At 52.9% G+C, this 17,609-nt stretch overlaps 2 protein-coding genes across 3 annotated transcripts in view; one reads left to right on the top strand and one right to left on the bottom strand.

The window, feature by feature from the left end:
• The window catches only part of Mcph1 (microcephalin 1), a 191,047-nt gene that overhangs the window by 53,222 nt on the left and 120,216 nt on the right, over window positions 1-17,609 (bottom strand). The window lies entirely within an intron of this gene.
• Window positions 3,480-17,609, top strand: part of Angpt2 (angiopoietin 2) — a 48,883-nt gene continuing 34,753 nt past the window's right edge. The window contains exon 1 of the mRNA XM_047549263.1: window positions 3,480-4,372. Coding sequence (XP_047405219.1) covers window positions 4,085-4,372 — 288 coding nt within the window. The 5' untranslated portion in view covers window positions 3,480-4,084. The remainder of the gene's footprint in view (window positions 4,373-17,609) is intronic.

The raw sequence follows: 17,609 nt of genomic DNA, 5'->3' as shown, positions 1-17,609 counted from the left end.
CGTTTGGCATCTGTGGCTCAGGCGGCTGCCCCGCTTTGTGCTGATTCGAAGTTGCCTTTCTTATTTGGTTTCTGGCTTCTGGTGACACCATTCGGATGGAGCAAAACATCCGAGGGAGCTACGCACTGCTCTGGGCGCCCCAGGGCCTTGGAGGGCTGTGGTCACTGCGACTCCCGGATCCAGAGAGCAGAGGGTCTGGGCCTGCATCCACCTGTGCTCCTGGGCAGCCAGAGGCCAGAGCCTGCAGGAGATCCTTGGCCTCACTGTGTGTTGGGGCTGCGGCTGAACAGGGTGGAGCAAAGAAAAGAGGCCAGTCGTGGAGGTTCTGGGTAAAGCTGACCTCTTCTTTCATGGAGGAGCTAACTGAGTCTTAACGAGAACTTGAGAGAGTTCTACAGAGGACAAATGGAGCTTCTGAAGTTACGGCTGATCACATTCAGTACGGGGGAGAAGACAAACATCATTAAGAAAACAAATAGCAGCACCACAGCTGTGCAGCAGACTGTCAGGGAAAAGAGAGGTCGGGCAGGGGGCTTTGGGAAGCCTGTGACAACGTCCCTCTTTCACATCTCTGTCTGCCGTCAGCTGTTCTGTCGGCTAGTCACTAAAGAGAACACGAGATCCCACCGAGAGGGGAGAGTGCAGAGGACCACAGTGAGCCCTCCTCAGTGTGCAGTCTGGACTGGGCTCAGCACGCCCCAGCCTGTGGACAGCAGGGCCAGCCCCAGGGGCGGGGCTTTTCCTCAGCAACCAAAGCAGGTGCCCCTCCGGCCCGACGGGTGTGGCAACTGGACCCCGCTGCCCCTGCTGTCCTGGGTCTGTGTGCTGCAGGGCCTTCCGCGGGCCCTCTGCCTCTCTGCGGGGCCCTCGCCCCGGCCCGCTGCACCCCCACTACGTGAGTGTCCCGCGTCCCCTGCACCTGTGGCCTCTCGGTGTCATCTTCCTGGCCTGCCTCTCCCCAGGCCTGCCCCCAGCCTCAAGGTGGCACCTCCTCTGGGCCTTTCCTGAGCCTTGTCCCCTGCCAGGTCTCACTCTCAGGTCCTGTCTGAGGCCGGGAGCGGGCAGCAGAGGGCTCTGCACTGTGCGGTGGCCTTGGAGGTCCCGTCCCAGCACAGGGTGGACACCCTAGGCTCTAACTCACACGTCAGCAAATGACAGCCCACGATGGATTTTGGTCTGTGAGCTAAGAATAATCTTCACATTCTAAAATGGCTGGAAAAAACCCAGAGAAGGTCATTTCATGAATGTGAAAATCACATGAAATCCAAACGCCGGTGTCCGTGAATAAGGCTGTACTGTCCCCACTGCTCTTGCTAATTGCTGGATAGTGGCTGCTCTGGGGCTCCAGCTGAGAGCAGGTGACAGACAGATGGTCCACACAGCCTAAAAACCTACTGCCTGACCCTCTGCAGAAACGTGTGCCGACTCCTGATCTAACCAGCGCTTCCCCTGAAGCTCCAGTTCCGGTAACTTCTATTTGGAATCTACAAAGCACAGTCCCTTCCAGGCTCTGACCTCGGGGCCTGGATGAGGTCAGTGTCCATGCTGACACCTGAGGCCTGCTGTCCCTGGGAGCCGGTTGCCTCCCCCCTACCTGCGCTCAGGCACAGCTCTCCTCGCACTCTGCTGTTTTAGGGTCTCCCTCCCTCAAGACACCACGAGCTTCTTCAGGTCAGAAGCTCAGAAGTGTGCGTGCCCAGGCCCTGGCCTGGCTGAGCGTCTGACACAAACCTGGCGGACAGGCAGCACATGCTGACCTCCTGATAGACATGCTACCTGCCTGGGAGACAACCGAATGAGTCTTAAAACACACTTGCAATTTAATACCAGGCAACATACTTTTTCAAGCAAGCAAAAAATGTAGAAGAAAAAATTTCCACCCTGTGCTACTGCTTCACATTGAATAGAGAATAATAGCCATGCTGATTGATGGTGGAAGAACTGATCCCCATGAACTAACAGTGCCCAGAAGGGAAGGAAACAACCATTCCTAAATTACATATGCTACAAGCTGTCACCATAACCTGGAAAGCTCTGTGGAGAGTGGCCTCTATTTCACAAGTGGGGAACCTGAGGCTGGGAGGAGCTAAGCATCTGCTGAGGTGCCCGGCCCCAGGGCCTGCCCGAAAACCTCCCTGCCTCCCCCCAGGGCTTGCTGTCTGGGGGTGAGCTTCTTGGGTTTGGCCCCTTAGTGGGAAGTATGCACCTGGATCTTGGTGAACTCCAACTCCGTCTTCTACCAACAGCCCTTCAGAGCAGGGATTTTGGCCTTTCTGAGCTCGAGTAGCTTGGTAGACACTCGATGCCAGGATCTAGGGGTGGCCTGACCACAGTGCCATGCATGCATGAGAGAGAGTCTGAGATACTGTGACAGAAACATCTATGACTTACAGGGATGAGAAAGTCACAGATGTTGACCACTGATGCTGACCATTCGGACACGGGAAAGGCTGTGTTTCAGCAAGAGCGGCGGAACACTGACACCCTCCCCCCAGCTGAGCTCATGGACCTCAGGTTCGGAACCTCTGTTCTACAGGTGACAGCGGGGTCAGTCCAGTAACAGGTTGGATTTTTTTAAAGGTGTAATCAGGTCTCCTGGAAACAGTTTTCAGGAAAACAAATTTCACTGTACAAACACCAGATTCACCTGTGAATTAAAATCCTGATTCTTTAGTGCTCTGAAGGCCGACCTCAGCTCTCAGGGGCAGGTGAGCTCTGCCACTCCCACTCGCTGGGGAGTAAGTCCCGAGCAGTGAGATATAAACGGTCTCAGCCAGGCTCGGCGGTGTTGTCCACGTACCAGCCTGGGAGCCAGCACGCTGCCCACCTCCGAAGCCTGGGGTTTCAGCTCCAAAGGAGGCGACTCGCAGGAGGTGCAGAGCCGTGGAACTGAGCAGAAGTCTGGGAAGTGGGTTGGAGCAGCTGCTGCATTTATAGATAAGGACGCTAGAGCTCAATTCAACCGGGGACGTGATTGGTCTGAGTCCAACAGGGCGTGGGACGAATTTAATTGATAATGCTGAGGGGATGAGGTCTGGGCAGGTCTTGCCGTAGGAAGTGGGAGGCTGTGCATTCCTCCCCGCACACTTTTAAATTCTGATTTCTTAACTGCAACTTAATATGCAGCTAATCAATCCGTATATTGTAAGTTTACTTTGAGTACTTAAGTGAATATTTTGTTTAAAAGAATAAATGTCAAGTCTCCCAAACGGATCTCTCTAACTAGAGTTAATAATCTCAGGCTGGTTTAAAATAAAAACTTTTCATAATTTAGCTAAACAGTTCCAAAGTTAAGCACTACGGAGGAGGAGAGTATTTCCCCCTGGAAAGGCAGTTTACAGGAGCCAAATGTCTTTCTCTTTATTTGTAATAACAAAAATAAACCAAAGTCCTGATAGATTTGCAGTATTTTTATTCCTACAGGGAAAAACAGGAACTTTCATTGTACTTTAAAACTGAAGTCACTACCTCAAGACACTCTGCAGCCAAGCATGGAGAAGTGACATCGCAAGACAGCCCTGCTTCTCTCGAGGAAATGCTCAGTCAGGGTGGTGCCTCCGCGGCCCGGGGTCCCACGGCTGGTCAGCGTCCGTCCCTGAGGGCTTCGGTAGCCTGCCGTCCTGGTTGGACAGCGAGCATTACACTCTGGTTTTTCCTGCTGCCTGGCTAGTGACCCCCTACAGGAAGATAACGGGGAGCCAGGAGGGCGGAGCTGGTGGCTGCACATGTCTGGCTGCTGTTATCAACTTATCATATAAGGAAAGGAAAGTGATTGATTCGGATAGCGACACCGTAGAATCGGGGGAAGAGAAACAAAGAGACATGAGAGCTGCTGTCTGACGCCGGTGCAGCCTTCCCGAGTGAGCAGGACTCCAGCCCGCTGCCATCTGACAGTGCTCTGCGTGCCCGGAGAGAAGTCCGCCCTGAAACCAAGCCTGCGGCTGGAGGGGAGGAAAAGGCAGGCTGTCACCCATGGACTCGGCCATGCCGCACAGCCCTGCCTGCTAGACGGCCGCTCAGGACTCTGGACTCACATGCGCCTGGAAGTCTGCTGAGCTGGTGGTTTACTACCCAAAGCAGGAGAATGTGGCAGATTGTTTTTTTTACTCTGGGCTGTGATCTCGTCTTGGCGGCAGCCTACAACAGCTTTCGGAAGGGTGTGGACAGCACTGGCAGAAAGCAGTACCAGGTCCAGCACGGGCCCTGCAGCTACACCTTCCTGCTGCCAGAGACAGACAGCTGCCGCTCTTCCTCCAGCCCCTACGTCTCCAATGCCGTGCAGAGGGATGCGCCCCTGGACTACGACGACTCGGTGCAGAGGCTGCAGGTGCTGGAGAACATCATGGAGAACAACACTCAGTGGCTGATGAAGGTAGGCAGAAGGGGCTCTCTGGGCGCCAGGAGCTCCCAGGGCAGAGCTTCAGGGAGGAGGTTGCGGATCCCTGAACAAGGGATCAGCTCTGTTGTCCTACGCCTGGGGGGCAACGCGGTCACAGGGTTAAAAGAGAAAAGGGTTCCCAGAAAAGTATACCAGAGCCTGTGCAGACCGTCTCTGGAGCCGGGAGCCTTCGCTAGTGTGGCAGCGGAAGTGCACTTCCCTGCAAAGCCCGCGAGCTGTTTTGTCTGAGCAGCTGGAGCTCAGTGACACCCAGGACCAGGACCTGCTCAGCGGGCGGCAGGCATGTGAGGGAGGCTGGCGCTCAAAGCCCGGGGCCAGGAAAATGTGAGAATCATGTTAATGATGGACGCTGCGCAGTGCAGCAGATGCTTTACCAATCTCCTAAATTTCTTTATGAAAACAGACTGTGACTCCTGCTCAATGAGAGGAAATTAAATAAAGCAGAACTCAGATTTCTCCGAATCTCAGGGCTCGACCACCATGGGCTTGTCCTCTGAAACAGGGGCATGTTTCTCAAGTGCCCCGAAGGCACGGTGGCCCGTTCCGCCCCACAGCAGGCTCTGGGAGCGTCCCCACGTGGGACCGGGACCGGCTGGTGTGGCAGCCTGTTCTCGGGTGGCAGGGCTCCACTGCTTCACAGCCTTTTCACAGAGCGCACAACCAAAATAAGATCCCGAAAGCTCTGTTTTTCTTTCACAAATGATCGTTTTCATACGAAACCCCAAGTGACCCTGGAATTTTCTTTATATGAACCATATGTATTCCAGAGGAAGTTTTAACAAAACATGTAAACAGTAGGTTAATGGTCAGACATCGTGATGATGACATTGCCTGGCAACGGGACACGGGAGGGGTCGTTATTTAAGGCCATATAAAAGCTTTTCAAAGTCGGTGGGCCTCCTCCGACACTTTCTCCCGGAGGAGGATATAATCTTGTCAATCTTTCATTTCGGCTGCTCTGTGTTAGGGGCACCTTATCTTAATCTGAGTGGATCTGGGATCCTACTCTGCGTTTCTCATTAAGTCCCCTACCTTCGGAGAGGAAGCAAATGAATCATGACTTAAGCTAGGAGTCTAAATGAATGAATGTCCCCCCTGCTATTGTGACAGAGGGCTCGCTCAAACCAGAGACAGGGACAACAGATGCTTAGAAAGGACGGTCGGATAAGGACCCGGGACGTGAGAGTCCCCGGCAGGGTCTGCTCCTGGGTGAAGTCTCCAGTTTCTCTCCTTCCTTAAGGTCACTATGGTATGCTCTTTTTAAATCTTGTAAAACTCATGGTGTGCACATAATAACGCTGAATTTTAAAGTATGAGGCAGCACAGGCTTCATCCTGGGAAGGCACACTGGGTCCTGGATGCCTGTCTGCTGACCTCTTTCTAGTTCTTTGAAAACGGCATGCTCACATTCAGTGACCTCCCACGTCTACTGTGGCCCCGGACTTGTGCACAGAGCCCTAGAGCGGGGCGGGGGAGGGGCGCCACATTGATCTGGTAAACACTGTCCTCAGCCGCCTAGCAAGCCCTCTGCTAAAACAAACAGTCACTCAGGTAAAAAGAATGGTTTGCCACAGGTGGACGGCTTGGTCCTGTTTGCCTGGTCAGGCCCAGGACGGTGTACCTGTGAGCCGGTGAGGAGGTGCACTGGTCTCAAAGGTATGCCAGCCCCTCTTCTCAGGCCTCGGAGAGACTGTTCCGACAGAAGAGCAGGAGGAACCCCCCAGCGGTGACCCACAGCTCTCCTTCCCAGGGTGGGTCAGTAACGCGCTGACCAGCAGCACCTGGATTCCCAAAGCCCCTTTAGCTAGCTGGAGAGGGGTCACCGGGGGCTTCCAGCTCCTCCTCCTGGGCTTCACCTGCTTCCAGCCTGTCTGGGTGGTGTGCACCTGAGGCAGTTTGGCCCTGCCTCCTGGTTTACAGGCTCCCAGCTTGGGAAGGAAAGCGAAAAGCAAACACGAAACCGATGTGGAATGGTTAAATGTAAACCCTCTGCTTGTTTTTCTCTCTTTTGGCACCTGTGATAATAAGTACTCTTTTCTGTTAAGGAAAAAAATAAGGACCAAGGGAAAGATCGATAAGCCCCTAATAAAAGGGCCCACATCACACCTCACACCTATTTATAGATTCACACTGAAAGAAAGAGCACAGCTCTGTATGCTTCATTGTTTCACATATTTTCTTTGGGGCTGTTTATTTTTTTATGGTTCCATATTTCCTTTCTCTCCCTGATAAACACTAAAATTAAAGAGGCACACGCACACTCAGAAAAAAAAAAAAAAAAAAAAAACACCAGAAAACCTTTATACTTCAACAAATTTAAAAATTTGCTAGGAAGGAAAATGAGACCAAGTTTCTGGTCAGTTTTAAGGCCGCTGAGTAGTATGTCAGCTCTTGAGTGGGGAGCAGAGCCCAGGAGCCAGGACTAGACAGCTGTGTGCACACCAGCGACAGATCCCAGGCTGCCCTGCATGGTCAGGCTGAGGAGTGTCCAGCCAGAGGAGAGCCAGAGCGTGACTGGAAGGCACAGGGAGGACGGCCTCTCAGCGCTTAGACAAGGGTGAGATAAATTCAGACAGTCCACCCGCCAGAGCCACGGCCAGTCAGGCTTCCTCTGCACCATTCTGAACCTCTGTCCCAGTGACAGTAAACAGCGTCCATAAAAACCTCGCAAACACCTTAGCAAAACAGAGCGTATTTGGCGAGGGGACCAAATGTATTTTTTTTCCCATAAGAGGAAATGTGGAAAGGAAATAAACAACCATTTCACGCTGATGAATGCCTTATATTTCATAAACAACTGCAAGCCTTACAATCGTTTTAAAACAGAATGATTTGAAAAATAAAGCTAATGCCTGCTAAACTGACGTAAACATTTCCTCTGCTATAGGAGTTCTACCTTTTTTTTTTTAACAACATAAAGTACAGGAGCTGTAAACATGAATCACAATCAATTTCTTCCTTTAAAAGTGATCATTTTTACCCTTTTAATAGGCATGAGAGCTACTGCTCATCAGCCCGTGCACAGGGGCAGGCAGGTAGGCGTCATTGCTGCCAAGGAGGAAAACTAATGACAAGGGGCTCTGCAGCCCCAGCCACCTGCCGAGTGGCGTGAAGCCTTCCTTAGCTGTAAATTCAAACACCAAGACCAAAGAAAACCTCCCCCCAACCCCTGCCCAATACAAGACAAAAACGGAGAGCTCAGTCCATGGAAGGGAAGAGCCACAGCCAGGCCTGCTGCGCAGGGCAGGGGAACCTCTGCCCTTGTCCTCCAGCTCCACCCGGAGTCGTGGAGTGTGACCGTGCTCAGCATTACAGGCAAATTTTATGCATTCAGATGAGTTGATCAGACCCTCTCTCCAAGATCGCAGGGAGAATGCCATTCTATTGATTCTACACCAACACGCTAGTTGGGGTGAAGAGACAGCTTCACTGTGGCAGGGGAAGCAAGACAGGCTGACACTGGACAGGGAGAGGCACAATTGTTGACTGCATGTACTACACCTGGAGCGCAGCGTGTGCTTTCTATGCTCAGCACAGAAGACAGAATAAGCACCTACTGTATACAGCTGTGTTTCTCTAGTCAAGCAGCCTCTGCTCATTAAGCAGGGAGGTCTGACATTGGATTAACTACCTGGACACCAAGCTGGCCCAGAGTCTAGACCTAGGGAGTGGGCGTCCATAATCTCTTCCTTCTGTCGGGAGGATCCAAGCACCACATGGCCCCAATACTGAAATCTGCTGACCTCGGTCAACACAGGCTGACCAACGGGCTGGATCACAAGTTCACCTGGAGGCGGGTTACTGCACTAGGAAGTTGACGGGGTACTGGCCTCATCAGTGGTCACTGCGCTCAGGCCAGCCCAGGGGGCTCACTCCAACCGCAGTAAACTGAAATCTTGTCTATCTGTAATTAAAAAGAGCACTTCAGCTGGGCTGCAGTGGTGCCTGCCTGCAATCCCACGGGGTCGGAGGTGGAGACAGGAGGACCTTGAGTTCAAAGCCAGCCTCAGCAAAATCGAGGTGCTAAGCAACCTCTAAATAGGGCTGGGGGCTGGGGATGTGGTTCAGTGGTCGAGTGCCCCTGAGTTGAAATCCCAGTACCAAAAAACCAAAAAAAAAAAACCCAAAAGAAAACAACAACAAAAAACCACTTCAAATCAATCCCACTGTTGTAGGAATAATTAAAAAATATGAAAATGAGATATGGTTAAGGTAAAAAAAAGAAGTTAAACTGTGAAAATGGCAGAGAATAGAAGTAGATTCTTCCTTCCCTGCTCTTTGGTGCCTTCTTTTGAGATGGCCTCACTGTGACTGGGAATCACAGGTCTTCCGGGGCTCTAACATGTACAGGGCATCAGACCATGACCAGAATGATCTGGCTATTAAGTGACATGAGGGTTTTATTTAGGGAAAAAGAGCAAAAATGATCAGGTGGGGGTAAAGGATGGGGGAGGGGCAGTCACCCGAGTCATGGTCCATGGAGCCGGTGGCAGGGGCACGGCTGCTCCCCTGGGAGTAAGGGCGTAGCTCCCGTCCTTCTGTCTGCCGGTGAAACGGGAGCGGGAGTGGCCGCCCTGTGGCTCGCTGAGGTGGGAGCAAAGGGGCCCCGGAGGGCAGGCCTTCGACCTTTGCGGAGGACTGGGCTTGGTGGGGTGGCCCCTCCGCAGGCAGCCGTCCCCGTTCCCGTGCGTGCCCGCCTCGTGCACAGGCTCCTCCGCATGTGGACCTTGCAGCAGCTGCCCTTGGGCAACCTGCAAGGTCTGACCCACAGGACGCAGCCACAGAGCAGGCGCCTGTTTTCTCCTGTCATCCGAGGACGTGAGCACTTCCTCCTGCTCGTCTAGAATCCTGACGTGAAGACGTCCCGGCCACGCTGCCGTCAGCAGGTCACCGGGCCTAGTGCTGTGACCAGGCTGGCAATAATAGGCAGCGGCCCTGGCTCTCTCAGAGCACCTGCCACGCCTCAGCTGGCTGTGCCCCGGGGCATCCCGCGAGGCGCGGGACCCCATCCGTCACGTTCTCAGACTCCTGCCACGCACGGTGAGACCCAAGCTCGGTGCCACCCTGGCCCTGTGCAGACGTCAGGGGAGGAAAACAAACACGGGAAGGCACGCGGGTCCCTCCTGGGGAGGGAGGATGCGGAACAGGTCCAGAGGAGTGGGAATGAATATGGATTTGTGCGGAGGAACGTCACCTCTGGACTCGTGACGTGAGTGGACACGCCAGAGCCCCGTCCCTCTTGGGGTGTTTCTGCCTAGGGAAAGGAGCCTTCGAAGTTCATTTATTTGTTGAAGAAATATTTACTGAAGGCCTCCACACATCCAGGCGGTGTTTATTCTAGGTGCCTGGGATAAATCAAGGGGGAAGAAAGTGCCCTCTAGCCTTGCCCAGGGGTACAAAGGACGTCAGCCCACACACTGTCCTTAGAAGACGCAGCGCAGCAGGGACGTGCCGGGGAGGAGGAGGAGGAGAAGGCGACAGCAGGCCACGGAGCAAGGCTCGGGCCATGCCGACCCTTTGGTCCCTGCACTGAAGCTTCTTTTACAAAAGGAAAATCAGCTGGAACTATTTCCAAGTGGCCATTTTTCCTGATTACCCCAGTAATAAATGGCTATTTTAGAAAATAGAGTTTACAAAGAATGCATAAAATAAATACTGTGTGTAATTCTACCATTCTGAAGCAATTATTCTTAATATTTGATGTGTATATGAATGCCACACATGAATAATTGTCTTGAAACATACTACATACACTTCGATACTAAGTACAGCTACACCCATCCAACAATTTAATCTGTAATTGAAAAAGTGAGCCGGAGAGGTTTGGTGACAACCCAGGCAGGGGCAGTGAGGCCACCCTGGGCAGCCCCGCCTTTGCACAAGCAGGGTTCCAGGCGGCTGTTGCACACTTGGCATCTGAGACGCTCGGAGCCAGGGCTGCCCTGCCAGGCCTTGGGTAAGACACACCACCCCGCTGCGAGGCCCACGATGGGGAGAAAGCACCGGGGCCCTTCTACGTAAAGCAATGACGAGAAGGTCTGCCCTGTGGTTTGGAAGGGTAGACAAGGCACCCCCGGGACAGCCGAGGGTGCAAGCGGACCTTCTCAGAAACCCTGCACCTGGACTCGGCCGGTGTGCACAGAGGGGGATCCCGAATGTCAGCACGTTCCTGAGAGCCAGGCCGGCAGCGCCGTGGCTTGGAGTGCTGTGTTGCCTCCCTTCCCGTGTGACTGTGGAAGCCACCGGAAGCCCGCCCCATCCAGCATCCTCCGGGCCACGCTCCACAGACAGTGGACACCAGCACCAGATCAATACCTAACACAAGAAGCAAAGCCAGGCGGAGCGGCTGGGTGCGGTGCAGGGAAAAGGCCCATCCCGGGGGCGCTTTGGAATGGGCTTCACCAGGACTAAGGGCCTCCTTTGAAAACCAGGGCAGGAGCGCTGTCCTCCGCTGCAGTCAGGTATGCCAGCCCCGCTGTCTTTAAATGAATATTTTAATTAGCTATTTCCCCTTGAAATCGCCTTTCTTTCATGTCCTAATCCTGGCTTGCACCAGTTGACAAAAGACATGAGACCTGTTAAAAGCCTCCTGAGGGGCGGATCTAATCCTTTCCCCAGCATCACTCCCCCCACCAGCTAAAACCATTATCTTTTTGGTTCAAGGAGAATCTGATTAAAGCCTCCGAGGCTCCTCCTGCCCCTGAGGGCTCCTCTGGGGGCAGTCACTTTGCTCCAAAATGAGCCCCAGGTCTCCCCCTGAGAAAACGCTCAGAGTCTGCGAATTAGCACTACAAAGTATCCAGTCAATATCCGGAATTTAAAAAGTCCACATGAAACGAATTAAAAACACACAGTAAGAATATAGCCTGTCATTTTTGGATGCACAATTTTAGAATTTTTCATGGAAAACGAAGATGTTTTAAAGGGAAGAGCTGCTAAGATACAGGGTGCTGGGAAATAGATTGCTTAGTCGTGCTGAGCAAGCCCCCTGAGGAAAGGATCACGTCCAGGTGCTGAGTATTCAGCCACAGTGGTGCTGGCCTTTTGGAAGTGAATGCTGCCCAAGACGACCAGCAGCAAGCGCCAGGAGCAAGCGCCGTCTCCCTTTCTCCATTTGGTCCCACTCTCCTGAACAACAGGTGGCACTTGTGGCCACAGGGTGTACTGTCCCTGCAGGCGGCCTGCTCAGGCTATGGGTCTGGGTAAGAACCACCACCTGCGTGTGCAGGGGATTCCTCCGTATTCCCGGGCACACATTCACACCTTTGCTCTCCCCAGGGTGCAGGTTAAGACAGAGTCCGGCACACCTTAAGCCACCAATCAATGTGTCCCACGGAGCTGGTTATAAACTGTAAAAGGGAAAACACTGCCACTAAAGGGTCTCTGTTCTTATGGCAAGGGGGCCGCACTCCTGGTGGGACCGACTGCATCGTCCCGGCCAGGAACCGTCCCTCTGATGTTAGTCATTCTGTTCCAAGATACGCTGCTGGAAGGGAGCTGGGCAGCTGCCCACGAAGGCCTTGGAGACCACCAACAGAAGGAAAGAGTGGAAACTACGAGATGCTTCAGGGCCCTGGCAGGGTCAGCCTTGGGAAGGAGGCCAGATGGAGTGTGCGCAGGAGGCCTCTCTACCTAGGAGGCAGTGTCAGCCTCGGGAAGGAGGCCGGACGAGTGTGTGCACCAGCCCTCTCTGCCTAGGAGGCGGGCTCTGCTGGACTGGTCAGGAAGAAACCTTACACAGGAGACCTGACACAGCAAGTCAGTGGCCTCATCCTCTCGAGCTACTGTCCTGGGTCCCGTGTGCCTGTTTGCTTAATCACACGGCCAGCAGAAGTGCTAGTGAGTGCCAGTGAGGCTCACTGGTGCCACCTGAAGCTATGGAACTGTGCCACTTTGTTGCTCTGTGTGTCCTTTTTTATAGGTAGTAAATGACTTTTTAAAAAAAGACTATGATTGCTGGGCGCAAAGGTGCATGCCTGTCAACCCAGTGACTGGAGAGGCTGAGGCAGGAGGATCATGAGTTCGAGGTTGGCCTCAGAAACTTAGCGAGGCCCTCAGCAACTTAATGAGACCTTGTCTCAAGATGAAATGCAATGAAATGAAATAAAATAAAAAACAAAACTGTTTTTAGCAGTTTGAGTTTCACAGAAAAATTGAAGGAATATACAGACATCCCACACTCCCTGTCTACCTGCACAGCCCCCCTGCGATCCATGCCCCACACCCAAGGGGTCATTAATTAAAACCTAGGAATCTACACAGGGATGCCATCATCACCCAAAGCCCGTGTCCACCTCCAGGCCCACTCTCGGTGATGTGTGTTCCCTGGGTCTGCAGGAACGCAGGGTGACGTGTATGTGGCTCTCCTGTTCCTTCAGAGTTGTCTGACTGCCCAAGAAGCCCCTGAGCTCTGCCCTGCACCTGCCCCCTGCCCCTGGCCACCAATGACCCTCTACTTTCTCCACATTAGTCTTTCCCAGAATGTCATACACGCCTGAAACCATGCAATACGTGGTCTTGCAGACTGCAAGCTTTCACTTAGTAAATGCTTCAATCAATTCTAAGTACTGTGGGTTGAACCCAGGGTGCTTTACCACTAAGCCTATGTATTTTTTTATTTTGAGGCATGTACTAGGTTGCTGAGGCTGGCCTCAAGCCTGTGATCCTCCTGTCTCAGCCTCCCCAGCTGCTGGGACTACAATGCCTGGCATAAATGATTGTTTGAGAAGCTGGAATAACCATATAGTATTTGTTTAGCGACCGTTTGTCTTAACTAAGTTAACTGGCTAAGACCACCACAGTGTGTCTTCAGGAACAGAATGGTTTTCTTGCTCACAGCTGAACTTGTGGGATTATTTGGGTTTCAAGCAAGGTGGCAGGTGCCCAGGCATGCTGGAAAGTGTAAGAAGCTACAAACTGCAGGGACTATGATTATTATTAATTTCAGTAACAATATCGGAAATGTGCTCGTCAAGATCGGTACCTCCACTCACTGCCATCGGGAGAGCCAGCCTGACTTCTGCACCTGTGAATCACACTGCGGGAGCTCCACCTGTGTAGAGGGAAATCCCTGGCCCCAGAGGACAGGGCGATTGAAGTGAGCGTGAAATGTCTTTAATCTGCACACCACCTGAAAGAACGGCTCCCTGAAGCACCTCACTCTAAAACTGCGCCCCAGAGCACTTCCTCTGACCGCTCTGCCTGTGCCCCAGGCCTCACATTAAAATGGCCACACCCTAGGGTTTTAGTGCGTGGCCTGCAATGCTGGCCTCTGCGGGTTCAATCTGGATGGGCGATTAGGGCCTCAACGGTCAATCCGCACACTGGGTAGAAAAGATTCCTATGAGGTGCCATGTCCTCCGATGTTCTCTGAGCTAAGAGCATTTTGCCATTGGATTTCTGGAATCAGCAGATGATATCAATTCTTGGTTATCTACTGGATAACTATAAACATTAGTCTGAAGATAACTGCAGGACCGAGTTTCATTAGACTATTTAGTGTTTGGAATCTTGAAAAATTATTAGATACAGATGTAGCTTTAAACTTTCCTGAACAAACTGGACTTTGTAATGGGGAATTTTGTTGCAAAAATGCTGCTAAGAGAGAGCATGTTATGTTCTGCAGAGTAACATCAAACCAGAGCAGCCGACCACGAGCCGTCTATGCTTAATACTAGGGATATTAGGGGTTTGCTGATGAAATTCTTTATTGAACAATAAATATTGTAAAACAGATTCTTCAGTTTTTCTTAAAAATGAACAAAACAAAACTTATGTGACTTTAACAGAACAGAGTGCTAACGGAATTCATGATGAGCACAATTTTTAAAGAGTGGAGAGAGAAATGTTCTTAAAAAGTGCAGACGGTTGGGATTAAAACACCAGGACACTCGGGGCGGTCAGAACACTGTCCCCTAAAAGGACATCTGGCCACTGTGTGATGTGTGACTGGCCACATTTCCAAATCCATACTTGCTTCTTCCTTTAGTAGGACAGGTTTAGTAATTCGCTTGGCACGTGCTGAGCCTGCACTGAGCCTCCAAGGACCCTGGGCGGCGACCCGCAGGATGGACAGTGGGCACGCTGCCTGTCCCTGCCCTCCTCACCCCCACACTCCCACCGTGAAGTAAGCAGCGACTGGATGGAGACAGCGGAGGGGCAAAGACGTCCTCCTCCCTGGGAGCTTCAGCGCTTGCTCCCGGGGAGGCTCACAGCTCGGTCAGCAGTGAGGTCGGCAGGCGGGGCAGTGGGTCTGGAGGTGACCAGCTGCCCTCCTAGAAGCAGATGGCTGTGGCTCCTCACCGGGCCAGCATGGTCCCCTGCTCCCTGAAGTCCCAGGGTTCTTACAAAAAAGAGCCTGTTCATCACGGCTGAAGTCGCCAGAGGCCACAAAGGTCCTGCCTGCCTGGCCCGTGGTATCCGGTGACCCTAGTGCATGGTGGTGGCAGCTGGCATTTATCAGGTGCCCCGGTGAGGCTCCTCGTCTTCTCCCTTCACAGATGGGGAAACAGCGCAGGCAGTGGAAGGGACAGGTGGCCCAACAGCGCGCTGTCTCTGTATTTCAGAGCTTCGGGGAGAAAGCGGATTTTCAAAAGACTCGAGTGACAAATCCGCGCGTCTCATGAGGGTCGGGGGAGAACTGCCCGCACCCGCAGGCGCACCGCGCACATGCCACTGTCATGTGCAGGACCGGTGTCACTGATGAACAAGGGGAACGCAGGAACTGTGGGGAGACACTCCCGGCGGGTTTCAGGGTCTCCACTGCGGAACTGTGGAGAAGTGCTAGGACGTTAAGTGACTTTCAGGGGCGCCTGGCAGGGACATACACCTGGGGAATAGGACACTGCACCTCCCCAGGACAGGACTTGCCCTGCAGCAAGGAGGCGGCCAGCTAGGTCTGAGACAGCAGACTGGTCAGGTTTTCAGAGACTGGAGGGCTTCACGCAGCAGCAGTGAGCCGGCAAGGCTGAGAGGTCGGCTCGGTCAGCGCTGGAGGAAGGGAGGCAGGGAGGATGGAGCCTGGAGCAGCCCTGCTCAGGCCCAGGCCGCCCCTGGCCCTCGCAGGGACACACTCTGCTGGCTCCACGACCCAACTCCAGCTGTGCTGTTTGAGGACACCCACCACATTCTTTCAGGGAAATGCCACACACAGCAAAACTCACCACACCAAGTGCACAACACCAGGGATCTTAATATTTGTATGAGGCCACACAATGACCACCAGCGCAGGACGCCCAGAGGAGCATGTCCAGTGGCACCCACAGCTCCCTGCCCCCTGCCTGGGTCCCTCCTCCAAGGCTAGCCCTTCCTTTGCCCTCTATCATGCCTCCCCATGTCCCTCCTCCAAGGCTAGCCCTTCATCTACTCTCTACCATGCTCCTCCTCCAAGGCTAGCCCTTCCTCTGCTCTCCACCACAGCCCCCCCATGTCCCTCCTCCAAGGCTAGCCCTTCCTCTGCCCTCTATCATGTCCCCTCCATGTCCCTCCTCCAAGGCTAGCCCTTCCTCTACTCTCTACCATGCTCCTCTTCCAAGGCTAGCCCTTCCTCTGCTCTCCACCACAGCCCCTCCTCCAAGGCTAACCCTTCCTCTGCCCTCTATCATGGCCCCCCCATGTCCCTCCTCCAAGGCTAGCCCTTCCTCTGCTCTCCACCACGGCCCCTCCTCCAAGGCTAACCCTTTCTCTGCCCTCTATCATGTCCCCCCATGTCCCTCCTCCAAGGCTAGCCCTTCTTCTACTCTCTATCATGGCCCCCCCAGGTCCCCTCCTCCAAGGTTAGCCCTTCCTCTGCTCTCTACCACACCCCAGAGGTTAAAGAAGCTCAGTACTGAATTTCATATAATTGGAACAATACGCCACATACTCTTTTGGCCTGTTTTATTATTTCTGTGGGTCATCCATGCTCCTGTACAAAATAAAACGTACTCTTTTCTGTTGCTGGATAGAGTTTCACTAAGTGAGAATGACATGGTTCAGAGAGGCGTGTTCTTTTATGGACGTCAATACCGCAATGCTTCTGAATCGGCCCAATCCAGGTATTGTTTTTCCATACTATCACCTTTGGGATTGCTACACTAGGATTGCCGTGAGGCTGCTGGGATGAGAGTCTAGCCACCTTCTGATGAAATCTGCTCTTCAGAAAACATGCTGGGGAGAGGAGGGGACTTGGATGTGCCCAGGGGGAACTTTTCAGGAGCAGATCATTTCAGTAACTTTAAGTGGCGGACAAACAGAATCAATTCCCCTAAGGTTACAATCCAGAGTCAACAAGGACACATTGAAATAAGTACAACAGATGACTAAAGAAAGAGAATGGTATCAACATTCAGTGAAAAAGGAAGACGGGGGTAAAAGAAGGGGCTCAGGTGTCCACCTGCGGCTGGCTCCTCCTGGGAGATGTCACCTCTCCTGCGGCGCCTTTCTTCTCCAGCACCATCTGAGGTGCTCATTACCACGACTTTCCAGGTTAGAGCCTGCATCTACGAGCACCAGGATTCTCCTTTCTTTATTTCAACTTGTTCTCAACAGGACCATGGTTTGATGTATATGGCTTCCGGTCAGCAGGACGAATGTCCATGAGGTGTCCTTTCTGTATTGCTCACACCGGCTCCTCTCTCAAAGCTGGTTGCCAGATCTTGCTTCCTGGAAGGTACTGGGACCACAGAAATGCACAACAAAGGTGCCATAAAACCCCAAGAGCTGCTTCTCTGCAGGTGGCCCAGATGGAGCTCCTGGCCACTGGAGAAGACAGTGGACATGAGGATTCAGATCCTGAGTTCTCTTCTGCCATTTTGAGGAATTTCCCAGGCTACCGTGGACTGTGGCCCCCAAGGCACTCCAACTGCAGGAGCTAACAGTCAAGGGGTTCAGCAACCTGTGACAGGCCTGGACATTCCGCCTGGACATTCCACCTGGAAACGGCAGGGCTGCAGGAAAGGCCTGTGGGGCAAAACCTTCACTTAAGTTCTGACTTCGGCCTCCTGAAACCAAAGTGCGCCAGAAGCCACCACAGCAGAGGCCAAGATTCCACGGGGAACCAAACACACATAATTTGGATCCCAATGAGTGGCCGAACTCCAGCGTAGGTCCTTCTGCCAGGGGCTCAATAAAGATGCAGAGCCACAAAGCTTAACCTGGCATTTGGACCACTTTAATTTGTAACTAACTTTCTACAGCTGAGGGAAGCTTTCAAGAATTCAGTACCTCGGAT

This window comes from Sciurus carolinensis, chromosome 4 (assembly GCF_902686445.1).
Source record: "Sciurus carolinensis chromosome 4, mSciCar1.2, whole genome shotgun sequence".
NCBI lineage: Eukaryota > Metazoa > Chordata > Mammalia > Rodentia > Sciuridae > Sciurus > Sciurus carolinensis.
Note: the sequence above shows the minus strand (reverse complement) of the source record. Positions and strands in the feature narration are given on the sequence as shown.